The 16101-nt window shown below is 46.9% G+C and overlaps 1 protein-coding gene across 1 annotated transcript; it reads right to left on the reverse strand.

Annotated features, from left to right (window-relative positions):
• Window positions 1-12360: 12360 nt before the first annotated feature.
• Window positions 12361-13634, reverse strand: LOC120656431 (temperature-induced lipocalin-1-like). Its single transcript, XM_039934508.1, has 2 exons — window positions 12978-13634; window positions 12361-12849 (listed from the first exon to the last, which is right to left on the reverse strand). The coding sequence occupies exons 1-2, from the start codon at window positions 13383-13385 to the stop codon at window positions 12664-12666; spliced, it is 594 nt and encodes a 197-aa protein (XP_039790442.1). The 5' UTR covers window positions 13386-13634; the 3' UTR covers window positions 12361-12663.
• Window positions 13635-16101: the final 2467 nt, after the last annotated feature.

Genomic DNA, 16101 nt, shown 5'->3' on the forward strand with positions numbered 1-16101 from the left:
AAGGGTATGACCTTTACACCTTGTTGCAAAGTGAATTTCCTTTGTTGCATCATCCTTTGCACACATGTTTACATATATCATTGCCTTGATCACACACACAAGAATCTTGTCACTTATCTTTACACATGCTCACATAGATATCTTTTAAATCCTTTAGCATGTCATCGATATCAAGGCTGCTATCCACTAGATTTCACGTCATAGGCTCAAATCAAAACTTTGTTTTGACTCTCTATGTCAGATGGCTGGTGACAAGAAGGGCAAGAGCAAGATGGTTGTGCAGAAAAAGAAGAAGCGCACCCGTGAGGACCGCGAGCGAGAGCAGGCTGAGGCAGTGGCCGACGCAGCTGACAGGCAGGGCTCGCTCAGGATCAGGGATCCTCAGGCTCAGGGGGAGCCACAGCAGCAGTTACGACGCTCAGGTCGTACTCAGACGGCTCGGGCCACACCAGAGTCCCGCTCACGTCCACGGACTCGAGGTGGTGGCACACAGAGGGGAGCAGGTCATGCACCGCAGCAGCACACCGTCAGTCAGACCAAGTCAGGGGGTCAGGACAGTGGTGAGGAGCTGCCCGAGGTTGAGTTGTTCGATCTCAGGGGTATTCCAGGACCTAGGGTCAAGAGACTGCGTTATGTGACCCCGGAGCAGTGGTTTCCCGAGCAGAGGGATGTTGGAGTTGATCGTCGCTTTTACACTCTGCTTCAGGAATCTTTTTACCACACCTACTGCCAGTTGGACATCAAGATTAGTGAGCACAAGATGCTCCACTGGGTAGCTATGCGTGTAGCAGCAGGTGGGACTCCAGTGCTTCCTCTCTTTGAGAGATATGTTGGATTGCCTGCTCTACTCAGTGAGAGGTCCAGGTATATTCGAGAGTGGGTTCGAGTCTTCTACGCCACTCTGTTTATTGAGGAGGACCGGCAGTTTATTGACTTCATGTTCCAGGCGAGGCACTATCGTCTGACCCGAGCACGACTGGCTACCTATCTTGGAGTTCAGATTGCCGAGGAGCCACACTTCATACACTATCAGGCTTATGGCAGCACGGTACCTCCTCGACGTCCTCATGAGTCTCACGTCCCATCTGACGAGGAGATCAGTGTTCTTTTTCAGCAGCCCTTCCTGCCTGGCACACCGAGGACTCTGGACAGGCTGACTCCCATGGCGCACTCTATCCACTTAGCTCTTAGGAAGAGTCTGTTGTTCCGGATTGGATACAACGAGGGGATCACAGCTCTGCAGCAGTGGCTTCTACTTTATATCATGACAGGTCGTGACTTTGACCTAGTCGACTTCTTTATCTGCGAGCTAGAGGATGTGATTCTGGATGGCATGACAGTTCACCGTCGGCATCCGTTTGCTCATTGGATCTGTTGGATTCTGGCTCAGCTAAGTCAGAATGAGCATATGGATGAGCTGGAGCACTCGAGGACACAGTTCAGTTTTTACTCACCAGCTACTCCTCGAGACGGTCGTCGTGGCTCGAGAGGCCAGCGCCGAGCACAGCGGGTTCTGGATGAGCGGTTCTTGGCTGAGGGCAGAGTTGCAGATGATCCGACAGCAGCCGAGGACGCTTCACTAGCAGCTGCAGAGGCCCAGCTCCCACACTACCTGATCACTGACTCAGAGGACTCGGAGGATGACGAGGACTTCATTCCCACTGTTACCGTCCCTCGAGGAGCTCATGATGATGAGGCAGGATCTTCTGGTGCAGCACGAGCCCCCGCTCCTCCAGTCTCCACTGCTCAGGTCACTCAGCCCGATGCTCTTGCTGCCATTCTTACTCGGCTATCAGATCAGCAGGATCGGTTTGCTGCAGCTCAGCTGAGTATGCAAGCCGAGCAGGCTCGCCAGCAGGAGGCCCAGACTCTACTGCTTGAGGGGATTCGGCAGCAGCAGGAGGCCATGAGGCTACAGCTACAGCAGCAGTCCCAGATTCAGCAGCAGATGTTCACATTCTTTTCGGGATGCTTCGGTCAGCTGTATCGTCACACTGGACTGCCTGAGCCTCAGCTCCCTACACCCCAGCAGCTCCAGTTCGACCCCACTGCTCCTCCTCCACCTGCTGGCGGATTCATGCAGACACCCTTGTCATCTTTCCCGGTGTCACCACTTCTACAGACCGGGTTGTTTGCCAGTCCTGTTCCTACTGCTGCCCCGGTTCCTGCTCCACAGCCTAGTGTCTGGACAGCCGAGCAGCGTGCAGAGTTTCATAGACAGCAGCAGATCCTACACCAGCTCCAGCACCCCTCGGCTCAGTCACTCACATTTGATTCTCCTTCTCAGCCTGAGGTGATCCGTCCATCCGTCGTGCGCATCACTCAGCCAGACCTGACTCCCGTCACGTCTGCTCCTCCGACGGACTCCACGATCGTCGCCGCGCCAGCTTCTACCGCTACTCCAGCTACTTCTGCTGCTCCGACGACTCCGGTCGAGCAGAAGTCTTCTTCGGTCGACGACGACTGGACGGACGACGACGTCGACGACTCCGCCGCTCGTTTCTCCACCGGACCCAGCCGGAAGACCCCGCCTTCTCCAGCTCAGGATTAGTTCGCCTTCCTTTTTGGTGCTTTGTTGCCAAAGGGGGAGAGGTGTTAGGGGGAGGGTAGAGAGTTAGGGGGAGGGTAGAGCTAGAGAGAGAGCTCTTAGTTATCAGGACTTTGATTCTTTGTATCACATTTGGTGTTAATTCATGGATATGTACATTTGTCGCTTGAGTATGCCGCTCTTTGAGACATATCTATGGATTTCGTTTGAGCCGTTGAGCTCTTTGGTCCTGCTTTCGATTTGCTCGTGTTTTTCCTGCTTTATCTTTCTCGCTCTCTCGTTATTTATGTTTGTGTTGTCATCAATCACCAAAAAGGGGGAGATTGTAAGCATCTAGGCACTCAAGGTATGTTTCGGTGATTAATGACAACCATTATTGTGACTAATGAGTTTGTGCAGCTTAATAGATCATTATCGCTCATTTGGTCATATGTCAAAAGAGGCCCCTCAATTTCGGTCATTCAAAAAGGCGATCTCGGCTTTTAACTTATATTTGTCAAGGCTAAGGATCTTTCTAGTCCTAAGTGTCACAAGGTTGAGAAGGAGACTTAGGTTAGTATAGGTTTTATAGTTTTGTAGTGATCGCACTATTAAGAGGGGTTCATGAGTTAGTAGCTTGATCAAACTTGAGTTGGCCCTAGAAATATTACACACTCACTCAAAAACAGCAAAAGATGGTCAATAGAAGTCAACACAACTCTTGGAAGAAGAAACAATCAAAGTCACATTCGAATCCAAGTCAAAACAGCTGAAAACAAAGAAAATCAACAGCACCGGTTGAACCGATGCTTTATCATCGGAGCATCCGATGCATGGCGGAAGGACCGATGCCCTGTCGGTCTATCTTCTCTGGATGAAGGCAGAAATCAAGTTAAGCACCGGTTGAACCGACGGTTCAGAATCAAAGCACCGGTGCAATGAAAGTCCTTTGTTCCAGAGAGCATGTTTTGGTGGACTTCAACATCTCTTCAGCACCGGTTGAACCGACGGTTCAGAATCAAAGCACCGGTGCAATGAAAGTCTTTTGTTCCAGAGAGCATGTTTGGTTGACTCCAATTTCTCTTCAGCACCGGTTGAACCGACGGTTCAGAATCAAAGCACCGGTGCATTGGATGTACTTTGTTCCAGAACGCTTGTTTGAGTTGATTAGCAAACCTCTTCAGCACCGGTTGAACCGATGCCCCTACGGAGCATGCACCGGTGTAATGACGCAAGCGTAGATACTGTGTCAGAACTTCAACGGCTACTTCTTTGACACAGAGAGACCGGTTGAACCGATGCCTATATTTTCTATACCGTCGGTTCTTCCGGTGGTCACGGTTTTTCTGCAGAAAACCTCCAACGGCTATGTGACCTCCTCCACTCTATATAAGGGTACCCCCTGGTTCATTTCAGTAGCCTTTTGACACCTTGAAAACCTGAGGCCACCCTTGAGAAGAAGAGAAAGAACTTTGAGCAAAAGAGAGAAGATCTAGTGCTTAGTTTGTGCTTCAACCTTGAAGAACTCATCCTTTGCAAGTGTAGCAAGTGTGCTTGAGCTAGGGCCAACTGAGTGTAGGTCAAGTGAAGGCTTAGGAACTTGTTGCTCTTGGTGTTTGGCAGCACCTAGATGATCTTGGTGATCGAAGTGTTTCTCGCGGAGCTTGCCAAGGATTGTGGGAGCCCGGAGAAGAAGATTGTACGTGGCTTGAGCTCCACCACGCCGGGATGGTGAACGGAGACTCTTAGTGAGCGCCCAAGTCTCGGTGACATGGGAGGTGACAAGACTCTTAGTGAGTGTCACAACGTGGATTAGGGGTGTGTGCCAACACATCGACACCACGGGAAAAATCCGGTTGTCTCTTGCACTCTCTTTCTTTTCAAGCACTTACTTTCATGCATTCTTTCATGTGCTTGACCTTAGAGATCATAGCTTAGCTCTACCTTGCTTAGTTTCATATCTTTGTTAGCTTGTGTAGTTTGCTTTGTTTAGCCGGTTGGTGAATTGAGCCTTACTAGCATTGCATAGGTTAAGGTTGTTTTATCTATCTTAGAAATTTGAAAAAGACCCAATTCACCCCCCCTCTTGGTCCATCGATCCTTACAATTGGTATCAGAGCCTCGTTGCTCATTTGGATCATTAGGCTTCACCGCCTAGAGCTATGGCCAAGATGGGAGGTTCGCCGCCTCACTTCGAGGGCAAGAACTTTGCCTATTGGAAAGTTCATATGGCCGCATACCTTGATGCGATTGCCCCGGAAGTGTGGTTGGCAACAAAGACCGGGTTCACCGGAACTCCCACCACGGAGCAATTAAAATGGAATGCAAAGGCTAGAAATGCAATTTTCGAAGCCATTAGTGAGGAAGTCTTTGCTAGAGTAAATGGCATGGACTTAGCAAGTGATATATGGAAAGAGCTAATTGAAATTCATGAAGGCTCCACAAAAGTCCGTGAACAAAAATATCACTTGTTTAGAGCAAAATATGATTCTTTTAAAATGCTTGCTCATGAAAATTGCAATGATATGTATTCCCGCTTGAATGTCATTGTCAAGGACATTAATGCTCTTGAAGTTTCCAAAATTGACAGTGGCTCCATCAACCGCAAGATTCTCATGCTCCTTCCGAAGCCCAAGTACAACATTATCAATGCTATGCTTCAAAAGGAGAATCTTGATACAATGGAAGTGGGAGAGCTTGTGGGCGAAATTCGCGCTCATGAAATGAGTATCCTTGGTATGACCGAAGAGCCAACAACAAGTAAGTCAATTGCTCTCAAAACCAAGGCTAACAAATCCCGCAAGCTCAAGATGGTCAAGCAAGAATCAAGCTCAAGCAATGAAGAAGAGGATCATCATGAGAGCTCATCCGATGAAGAAGATGATGGAGAACTTGCTCTCATGATGAGGAAGTTCACACGCTTGAATGACAAGATCAACAAGAAGGGTTTCAACTTTGACCCCAAAAGAAGAATGTTCCGGCCATGGGGAGATGTCAAGAACAAAACTTGCTATAATTGTGGAGAAAAAGGCCACATCTCTCCCGATTGCCCCAAGCCGGACAAAAGAAAGAAGGACAACAAAGGCAAACATCGCCATGATTCAAGCGATGATGAAGAAGATGAGAAGAAGAACAAGAACAAGAAGCTTGGAAAGAAGAAGAGTCATGACAAGAAGACCAAGCTCTTCCCAAAGAAGAAAGGGCACACCAAGAGAAGCTTCTTGGTGGAGAAACAAGAATGGGTGACCGATGTCTCATCAAGCGAAGATTCAAGTGATGAAGAAGACATCGTCACCATCGCCCTCACCAATGAAGAACCACCACTACCTCCGCCTCCTATGTGCCTAATGGCAAAAGGTAACACCAATGGCACTTACTTTCATGCATTCTTTCATGTGCTTGACCTTAGAGATCATAGCTTAGCTCTACCTTGCTTAGTTTCATATCTTTGTTAGTTTGTGTAGTTTGCTTTGTTTAGCCGGTTGGTGAATTGAGCCTTACTAGCATTGCATAGGTTAAGGTTGTTTTATCTATCTTAGAAATTTGAAAAAGGCCCAATTCACCCCCCCTCTTGGTCCATCGATCCTTACAACCGCACCGCACCGCACTGCACCTGCACGTCACGTCCGGCCGCGCACGCGCACACGCACGCGCACCGCACCGCCCGCCCGGCCGGCCGGCCGCGCCGCGCCGCGCCTCGTCTCGGCCTCGGCCTCGGCCACGGCCACGGCCCGGCCCGGCTCGGCGAGGCGAGCGAGCGCGCGCGCGCGTGTGGTTCACCGTCCTCCTCTTACCGGCTTCACAAGTGGTGTACACGAAGTCCACCTTTTAAGTCGGTTGAGATCCTCCTCAATTCCCGGTACGGAATTAAGCATTGATTCCCTAGCATTAATAGTGGGCTTTAAATTCTTTTAATGTTTTAGAATGAATGGGCCAAGCCCATTACTCCAACAATCCCCACCAAGAAATTCAAGCCACACTAGAAATACCCTCATTCCCTCATTGATATACCAGTATTCGACAGAGACTGTTAAGTTGAACTTCCATCTAGGACAAAGGCTACACTTATTCACAACTGTGCAATGGACTATGCCTTGAATTGCCAGTTTTGTGCAAACAAGTTTGACCAGAGCCCTACACTGGTACTAGGCTGCAGAAGCATCCCCGCGGTTTGGAGCTTATAAGTCATACTCCAGGCCCTTCATGAGTTTCTAGAGAATACCCAATTCTCATAGACCATGACCAGTGGTCAAACTCATATAGGTGTGTTCCTTTCAGATGTTCTGTAGGACAACATCTTTGTTTCAAGAAAACAACTCATTTGTTTAAAAGAAACCACCTGGCACACATTAAGGTATAGACCAACCTGCCATACAGATTAGAAGAGAAATGCACCTTATACACGGAATGAGCCCTTTTCACAAATGTTCTCTTCTCACAGTCAGACTTTAGTTTGTTTCACCATCCTAATTCACGGGATCTCCGATCACATAGGACAGGTTTCCACTATAGAATGACTCACGTGGGTCTCAAGCCCAATTCCATAGATGCATTGTCTATCACATTTCGTGAAAGACCCTTTGTAAACTGATCTGCCAGATTTTTAGCCGTCTGAACATAGTCTAGGGCTATAACTCCGGAGTTTCTCAATTTTCTGACAGATTTCAACCGCCTTTTCACATGTCTAGATGACTTCATGTTATCCTTAGAACTATTCACCTTTACAATTACCGTTTGATTGTCACAGTTCATTAGGATTGCCGGTAACGGTTTTTCAACTATCGGCAAGTCCATAAGGAGCTCACGAAGCCACTCAGCCTCAACAGTGGCGGTATCTAATGCTGTGAGTTCTGCTTCCATAGTTGACCTCGTTAAGATGGTCTGCTTGCAAGACTTCCAGGAAACAGCTCCACCACCAAGTGTAAACACATATCCACTTGTGGCCTTTATCTCATCAGCATCAGAAATCCAATTTGAATCACTATACCCTTCTAGTACCCTTGGGTACCCAGTGTAGTGAATTCCATAGTTCATTGTCCCCTTCAGATAGCGCATTACTCTTTCAAGAGTCTTCCAATGATCATCTCCCGGGTTTGAAACAAACCGGCTCAGTTTGCTTACAGCAAACGAGATGTCAGGTCTTGTAGCGCTCGCTAAATACATTAATGAATCAATGATCTGAGAATATCTCAGCTGATCTCGCATTATCCTTTTGTTCTTTCTAAGAATTAAACTGGCATCATATGGTGTTGAGACAGGTTTATAGTCGCTATAACCAAAGCGACTTAACACCTTCTCCACATAGTGAGACTGTGTAAAAATCACCCCACCATTGATCTCTTTTACCAGTTTTATATTAAGGATAACATCAGCTTCTCCCAGATCCTTCATCTCAAAATTTTGAGATAAAAACTCTTTGACTTCCTTAATCACATTAAGGCTAGTGCCAAAGATCAGTATGTCATCCACATACAAGCACAAAATCACTCCTTCAGCCCCACCATAGCGATAGTACACACATCTGTCAGCTTCGTTCACAACAAAGCCGGCAGAGGTCAAAGTTCTATCAAACTTTTCATGCCACTGCTTAGGCGCTTGCTTGAGGCCATATAAAGATTTTAACAACTTACAAATCATTCCTTCTTGACCCTTTGATACAAACCCATCCGGCTGATCCATATAGATCTCCTCTTCTAACTCTCCATTGAGGAAAGCAGTCTTAACGTCCATCTGATGAACGAGAAGACCATAAGAGGCTGCCAGGGAAAGTAACACCCGAATTGTGGTCAATTGGGCAACTGGTGAATAAGTGTCAAAGAAATCTTCTCCTTCTTTTTGGGTATAACCCTTGGCCACAAGCCTAGCCTTGTACTTTTCAATAGTACCATCTGGCCTAAGCTTTTTCTTGAACACCCACTTGCATCCAACCGGTTTACATCCATAAGGACGTTCAACGACCTCCCAGGTTCCATTAGACATAATAGAATCCATCTCACTCCTTACTGCTTCCTTCCCATAGTCAGCATCAGGAGATGAATATGCCTCTTCAATGGTTCTGGGTGTATCATCTATGAGGTATACAATGAAATCATCACCAAAAGACTTTACAATCCTTTGTCTCTTGCTCTTTCTCGGAGCATCATTGTTATTCTCCTCAGGATTTTCTACAAGTGTATGTTCATTGTGTTCTATCGGCTCAGCAGAGCCATCATCCTCGATGAACTCTTGTCTAGATGAACTTGTTTCATCTCTCATGGGAAAAATGTTTTCAAAAAATGTAGCATCTCTGGACTCCATTATAGTACCAACATGCATGTCAGTTACTCCAGATTTCACTATTAAAAATCTATATCCAACGCTGTGAATAGCATAACCTAGAAAGATACAATCCACAGATTTAGGTCCAAGCTTACGTTTCTTGGTTATTGGCACACTCACTTTTGCCAAACAACCCCATGTACGTAAGTATGACAGTGTTGGCCTTTTCTTCTCCCATTCCTCGAATGGAGTTATCTCTTTATTCTTTGTAGGAACACGATTTAGGACATGACATGCAGTCAATATAGCCTCACCCCACCATTCCTTGGAAAGCCCCGCTGTATCTAACATGGCGTTAACCAAATCCGTTAGAGTGCGGTTCTTTCTTTCGGCAACCTCATTTGACTGAGGTGAATAGGGAGGCGTCCTCTCATGAATAATACCATGTTCCTCGCAGAATAAAGTAAATAAATTTGAGAAATACTCGCCACCACGATCTGACCTAACTCTTTTGATCTTTCTCTCAAGTTGGTTTTCTACTTCAGCTTTATAGATTTTAAAGTAGTATAAAGCTTCATCTTTTGACTTCAACAAATAGATGTAACAAAATCTAGTACTATCATCAATCAAAGTCATGAAATATTTTTTACCACCTTTTGTCAACACTCCATTCATTTCGCACAAATCGGAATGAATTAATTCTAAGGGTGCCAAGCTCCTTGCCTCCGCGGTCTTATGAGGCTTACGAGTTTGTTTTGATTCAACACATACATGACACTTAGAATTTTTGACAAAAGTGAACTTTGGAATTAAGCTCAAATTAGCTAAGCGCATCATACAACCAAAATTAACGTGACAAAGCCTCGAATGCCAAACATTTGTTTCATCAACGTTAATAACATTGTATGCAATTTTATTACAAACATCTGACAAAGAAAGACGGAACAAGCTTCCGCTTTCATAACCTTTTCCAACAAAAGTACCAAACTTAGACAAGATACATTTATTGGACTCAAAGACTAATTTGAAACCATCTCTACACAGTAGAGAGCCGCTGACTAAATTCTTCTTGATGGTGGGGACATGCTGTACGTTCTTCAGCTGCACGGTCTTCCCCGAAGTAAACTTCAGATTTACCGTACCAACACCAAGAACACGCGCATGTGATCCGTTCCCCATCAGCAAGGAGGAAGTCCCGCCGGTCTGGTAAGAAGAGAACAAAGAAGCATCAGCACAAACATGAATATTAGCACCAGTGTCAACCCACCACTCGGGTGAACCAAAGACTGAAAGAACAGTAGGTAATAAATTACCATACCCCGATGTTCCTCCAGGCTCGCTAATAACCATGTTGGCGGAGTCATTGCCTTTGCGGTTCGGACACTTTGCAGCAAAGTGATCCGTACTAGCGCACACATAGCAAGCTCCCGTCTTCTTCTTCTTCTTAAAAGTGGTTGTCTTCTTAGTCTTTGGTTGGTTCTGCGGTGGCTTTTTCTTGTTCTTGTGGGAGTTGTTCTTCTGAACAAGATTGGCACTTGAAGCACCAACAACTCCTTTCCCACGTATGTCCTTTGCTCTCGCCTTCTCCTCAACATCAAGAGTCCCTATGAGTCCATCTATTGTGAACTCCTGTCTCTTGTATTTTAGAGAAGTAGCAAAGTCCCTCCAAGAAGGTGGCAGCTTAGAGATTATACCTCCAGCCACAAACTTATTGGGTAACACACATGGGGACTCTTTGCTGTAATTTTTGAGATTTTTTGCCAGAGTATGTATTTCATGAGCCTGTTCCACTACAGAACGGTCTTCGACCATCCTGTACTCAAGGAACTGCTCCATGATATACAACTCACTCCCGGCGTCAGATACTCCATATTGAGCCTCAAGAGCATCCCACAATGCTTTGCCAGTTGGCAGCCGGATATAAGAATCCACCAGGTTATCACTGAGAACACTAATGATCAAGCCTCGAAAGAGGATATCAGCCTCATCGAACGCACTCCCTTCCTCTGGAGAGAATTGTTCAGGCTTACCCTCTTTCACATGGATCACTCTCGATAGTGTTAACCACAGTATAAGCCGCTCTTGCCAACGTTTGTAATTTGAACCATCAAAAGGTGATGGTTTGATTGATGCAGCAAAGCTAGATACCGAAAGCCTATTAACACAATCAGGTTTTTGGATTGTTAGATATCTAGGCAATTTTCGGTATATTTTAATTCCAAAATTAAATGTATAAACTAACAATATTTCTATGACTTTAAGGAGTAAAATAAAACATGTGAACATGTTTATACTTATCACACATATAAGCATAAACAATATAAATAACCAAAGTTTCAGGGAGTACCCTGAAGCGGGGCCGTTGCCGGAGGCATTGGCTGCGCTGTTACCAACTGGAGTAGACATCTACTCGGTTGGCCTCAGTCGAAGTAGTCGAACTAAATCGGTGCAGGAAGAAGTTCACAGTGCAGTCCCGCGAACGGTCACCAAGATGTAGTCGACGTAGTCGTTCGGCCACCAGAATGTAGTCGACGTAGTCGTTCGGCTCGTCCACCAGGAAGTAGTCGTACAATCGGGCAAAGCCTTAGTATTTTTGAGCAGTCACGCTAAAGCGTTACCCAAAAACCTGATTGCCCGCCTATCCCGTGCAGGATCTCAAGGCGAGCAAGGTTTCGGAGGCCTGCTCACGCTAATTCTGTGCGCGCAGAAATTAGCGTTGGGGAACTCAGTTGTTGCAACTGGAGAGGGAGAAGAGAGGAGCCGAGTTGCCTCAGTGCTCTGGTGCAGAATGGATGAGGGGAATGGCACTCCTTATATAGTGACTCAGGTGCTCAGGATAGTTGAACCTGGACACCATCAGAGTCATTTAGGTGATGCGGTTATGGCCATTAATTACAGATTTAATTGCACGTTTAACACCGCACCGCACCTGCACGTCCGGCCGCGCACGCGCCGCGCCTCGGCTCGGCCACGGCCCGGCTCGGGCCCGGCGAGGCGAGCGAGCGCGCGCGTGTGGTTTACCGTCCTCCTCTTACCGGCTTCACAAGTGGTGTACACGAAGTCTACCTTTTAAGTCGGTTGAGATCCTCCTCAATTCTCGGTACGGAATTAAGCATTGATTCCCTAGCATTAATAGTGGGGTTTAAATTCTTTTAATGTTTTAGAATGGATGGGCCAAGCCCATTACTCCAACACTTGGTAGGAGTTAGGAGTGATATATGCCGCTAGTGGTGACAGTATATAATAGTACTGTACCCGCAAAAAAAGATTATATAATAGCGTAAAGCGACGAAGGTCGCTAGTGAGTGAGTGAGTCGAGTATGGTGATGTATAAAATTGGCCTATGAAATTCATAAATAGAAAGAAAATAGAATAAGCTTTCAGAAAATAAAAGGCCTTATCGAAGGCTGGGCTGGTCCATTACCAGGCTACTGTTAGTGGCCCAAAATATGGGGCCCAGTGGGTTTTGTTTCGATTTAGTGTTTGAGAAATGAAATGGTAGCTAGTTCGAAACGTCTAAATCTCCAGAGAATTTCGTAGGAGATGGTCCAATCTAGCATGCGAATTGGGAACAATTTCAGCACCCATCTAGATATATATTATGTCTAGTTTACATAGTAAATTTATATACATAGAAATAATAAAACAACTAATAAGACGTACAGTCTAATTTACTCCATCGATTCCTCCAAATTCCAAGCACATGTATAACGCAACAAGAACATACATAGGTATACTAACAGCAGACGGAGAAGAATTCAGCAGCAATCCAATTTTATTCGCCGCGCGCGGCACGGATTATAGCAGATAGATTCACTAGTGTACTAGCTAGCTAGCAAGCAACAAGCAGCAAGCAAGCGCAGCAATGTGATGGACGATCATTTGCCGAAGAGCGACTTGAACCACCAGACCCCCTTGGTGTCGGTGGGCGCGGCGTCGCTCTCCGGCGGCGGGTCGTCCTGCGGCGTCCTGTGCAGCTTGCTCACGTCGTAGCCTTCCTCCCTGGCCCGCTCCACCAGCTGGTTGTACACCTCCTCGTCGATGCTCGTCTTCCTGCACAGGATCTGCACAAGAATCCCGGCGTTAATAATCTGGAACCGAGACTTGGCCAACCATCAAGTAAACGAACTTGGAAATTAAAAGACAGAAAAACAAAATAGGCGCGTGCGTGATGCCCAGTCGATCTGCTTACCCAGAGGTTCTTGCGGCGCGGCTCGCCGACGATCGCGTACTGGTAGTCGTCGTCGACGTAGAGCACCCAGTAGTCGCCGACGACGGGGATGATTGGGAGGAAGGGCGGGAGGTAGAACTTGACCTTGAGCTTGGCCTCGTCGCTGGCGGGGTCGGCCTTGTACGCCGTCCCCTCGATGTAGTCGCGCTTACCCTTGCTCCACGTCTCGTTGAGCACGTCCACCGTCGCGCCGTCCTCCTGCAGCGCGTACGTGGCGCGCGTGTTCCGGCCGTCCCGGGGCTGGAAGAAGGACGGGACCGACGCGATCTCGTACCAGCGCCCCATGTACCGCGCCACGTCCAGCCCGCGCACCACCGTCATCTCGCCGCCGCTCTTCTTCGCCGTCCCCTCCGCCGCTGCCGCCGCCATTGCTAGCTGCTGGTCGCCGGTCGATGGGCTGCTAGTCACGGCCTTGCCTGTGTTCCGTCGGTGAAAATCTGGGGATTGATTGCTCGTTGCAGGTGATGATGCGAATGCGGTGAGCTGCTGATGGATATATAGAATGTGATGATCTCGGGGAGGGGTTTTTGGGGCTGGTTGCTCGCTCGGCTAGAGAGAGAGAGAGAGAGGAGGGGAGCAAGAAGAGGATAAGGTGCAGGTGCTAGGAGAACGACGTGGAGGGCTCTGGAACGCTTGCCAAGTGCTTGTCCCCTTGTTCAGGGTACGTGGAGACTTGGACGCGAAGGTAACTGTTTCACTGTACATCTCTCTCTCCATCCACCGTGTCGCATCCATGTCCAGACAGCTGATGAGCTTCCGTTCGCCGGCCACGTTGATGTGGTCGATTTCGCCGAGGAATCAGCGGCGCCCGCGCGGTAACGCGGGCAGCCATTTTCTGGAAGGCCTTCCGCACTGTGAGCTTTGAGTGATGCGCCAAATAGAGAGAAAATTCAAGCATCACTTCACACACTGCAGCTACCAATTTTCAGTGATGCCAGTACCAAAAAGAATGGGAGCGGTGCATCTACAAGCATCGATGCCCATAAAGTAAACAAACTGAAAAAACAACTGCTCCTTCCTTGCAAGTACCAATCTGTCATGTTTTTTACCATTTTTGAACAATTATTTTGTTATTTGGTAAGCTCCACAAGTAATGCCACATGCTACAGCACGATGCTTGTTTTCTTCTCGTGGGACCCATTACTTTTCTAGCGTCACTCCACGTTGTGAAGGGTTTAAGGCCCTCAACAGTGTGAGTCTCGAGTGATGCAGTGATGCTAGAATAGGAGAGAGAGTTTAGTCATCACTTCTATTCTAGCAAGAAGTGATGCTAAAAATAGGAGCCGAGCAAGAACGTGCACTGATGCCCAGTTAGTAAAAATGCATATCATTGATCCTTGCTAGTCCAAGCCTAACTGCCTCCAGTAGCAAGTGAAGGCTAGAGCACTATTGTATTCATATTACATATCCAGGTGTTCAAGATGGCTCCGATGCACGTAATTTTGCACACGCAGTTCTCTAGTAATTCGATGCCCATTTTCACTGTGAGGTCCAACAATTTTACGGCATCACTCCACACCGTGGAGGGCCTAAGTAAGGTTACGAAGACGAAGCCATCTTCTTCTGGTCACAAAAGGACGTGTTCTCGGTTTGGTGATGAAGCTGTTGTGGAGCTCCTGTGACAGAGCAGCGCTGAAACAGGCTTAGTCTGGATAGATTTGATCTAAACAGACAAAAAAATCACTGCGCGAGCGATCAACGCAGAAACTGCTTTCACATGGTTGGTCAGAGCACCCCCGAGTATTCAGAGTATCCGTGTCGTTGCTCGACGGGCCTGCGTGATTCTCGCTTCTTGCTTGTACTCCAAGGCTGAGACTCTAGACCGCAATGAGAAAATGAAGAAACTGGGCCGTGTTTGGTTGGCCCTGAAAAAAATTTCATGAAAATTTTTTGGGCTTTTGACCACTAATTAGGAGTATTAAATGAAGTCTAATTATAAAACCACCTCCACAACTATAGTACTGTAGCGGTTACTGTATTTAATGAGGCATTTGACCGTATAATTAGGGGATGATTGGGCGTGATTACTGTTGCATCACTGTAGCCAATCGTGGTGGAACTTGGCTCATTAGATTCGTCTCGAAAAGTTACACCCACCCGTGAAAAAGTTTCGCAAGTAAACTTCGTTTAATATTCCATACATACATTTGTCTTTTTGTGAAAAAAATTTCATAAGTTCATCCAAACACGGCCCAGGGCGAGACCGCGACGCGACACCACTGTACTCTAGCGTTGGCGGTTTCCGGCCATGTCCTTGTCCACGGAGGGAACGGGTCTGTTGGCTTCAGAATTCAGTCAGGTGTACACGGGAAGACACAGGCCAGAAGCGCGTCGCCGTTGATCTTTTTTGGGCCTGGCCGATTGTCATCTTGATTCTTCTTGGCCGAAGAGCAGTGGCGGACGCAGATTATAAATTAGAGCATCTCCAAGAGTTTGGCAAATCGAGTTGTCATATTTGATTTTTGACAAAAATATTAAAAATACTCCTCCAACAGTTTGGCAAAAGACTTGGCAATGTTTGACAACTTGGAAAAAACCAGCCTCCAGCCCGTAAATATACGCGCGCGACGCGCGGTTGGGCATCGTGGTTTCTAATCAGGTGGGAGGGTGAAAAAAGAAATAAATAACAAAGAAGAGTTTCTGATTTAAGTTTTCAAGAGGTGGAAGGACATAAATATAATTTTGTTTCTCTCTCAGGTTTCCTGATGTAAGTTAGATTTGGATTTGGATTTCTTTTTTTACTTGGCATATTTTTTTAGAAGTTGTCAAAACACAAGATATGCCAAGTAAAATATGGCAAACTCTTGGAGATGTTCTTAGGGGGGCTTGGTTCTTCCTCATTCTCATCTCCATTCTTTTTCTCTCTTTTTCTTCATCTTTTTTTCTCTTTTTTTCTTATTTTTCTCCTTTGATTTCAGTGGAGATTTTGGAAGTTTTGGGCAGTAGGGGGGACTAGAGCCCCCTGTAAATTCGCCCCGGCCGAAGAGATAAAGGGTTTCTTGTGCCTCCACACATCTTTATACGTTTGTTCAGGCCGTCGGGAATGCCGCAGCACGCAGAGCAACGTCACGGCACGACCGCACGA

The sequence above is a fragment of the Panicum virgatum genome, chromosome 1N, assembly GCF_016808335.1.
Source record: "Panicum virgatum strain AP13 chromosome 1N, P.virgatum_v5, whole genome shotgun sequence".
Lineage (NCBI taxonomy): Eukaryota > Viridiplantae > Streptophyta > Magnoliopsida > Poales > Poaceae > Panicum > Panicum virgatum.

Excerpts from the sequence above, each read along its gene's own strand:
- LOC120656431 (XM_039934508.1), bottom strand. The coding sequence starts at position 13,385 with ATGGCGGCGGCAGCGGCGGAGGGGACGGCGAAGAAGAGCGGCGGCGAG. Across the intron at positions 12,850-12,977 it reads CGCGCCGCAAGAACCTCTGG|ATCCTGTGCAGGAAGACGAG; the intron begins GTAAGCAGATCG and ends ATTCTTGTGCAG.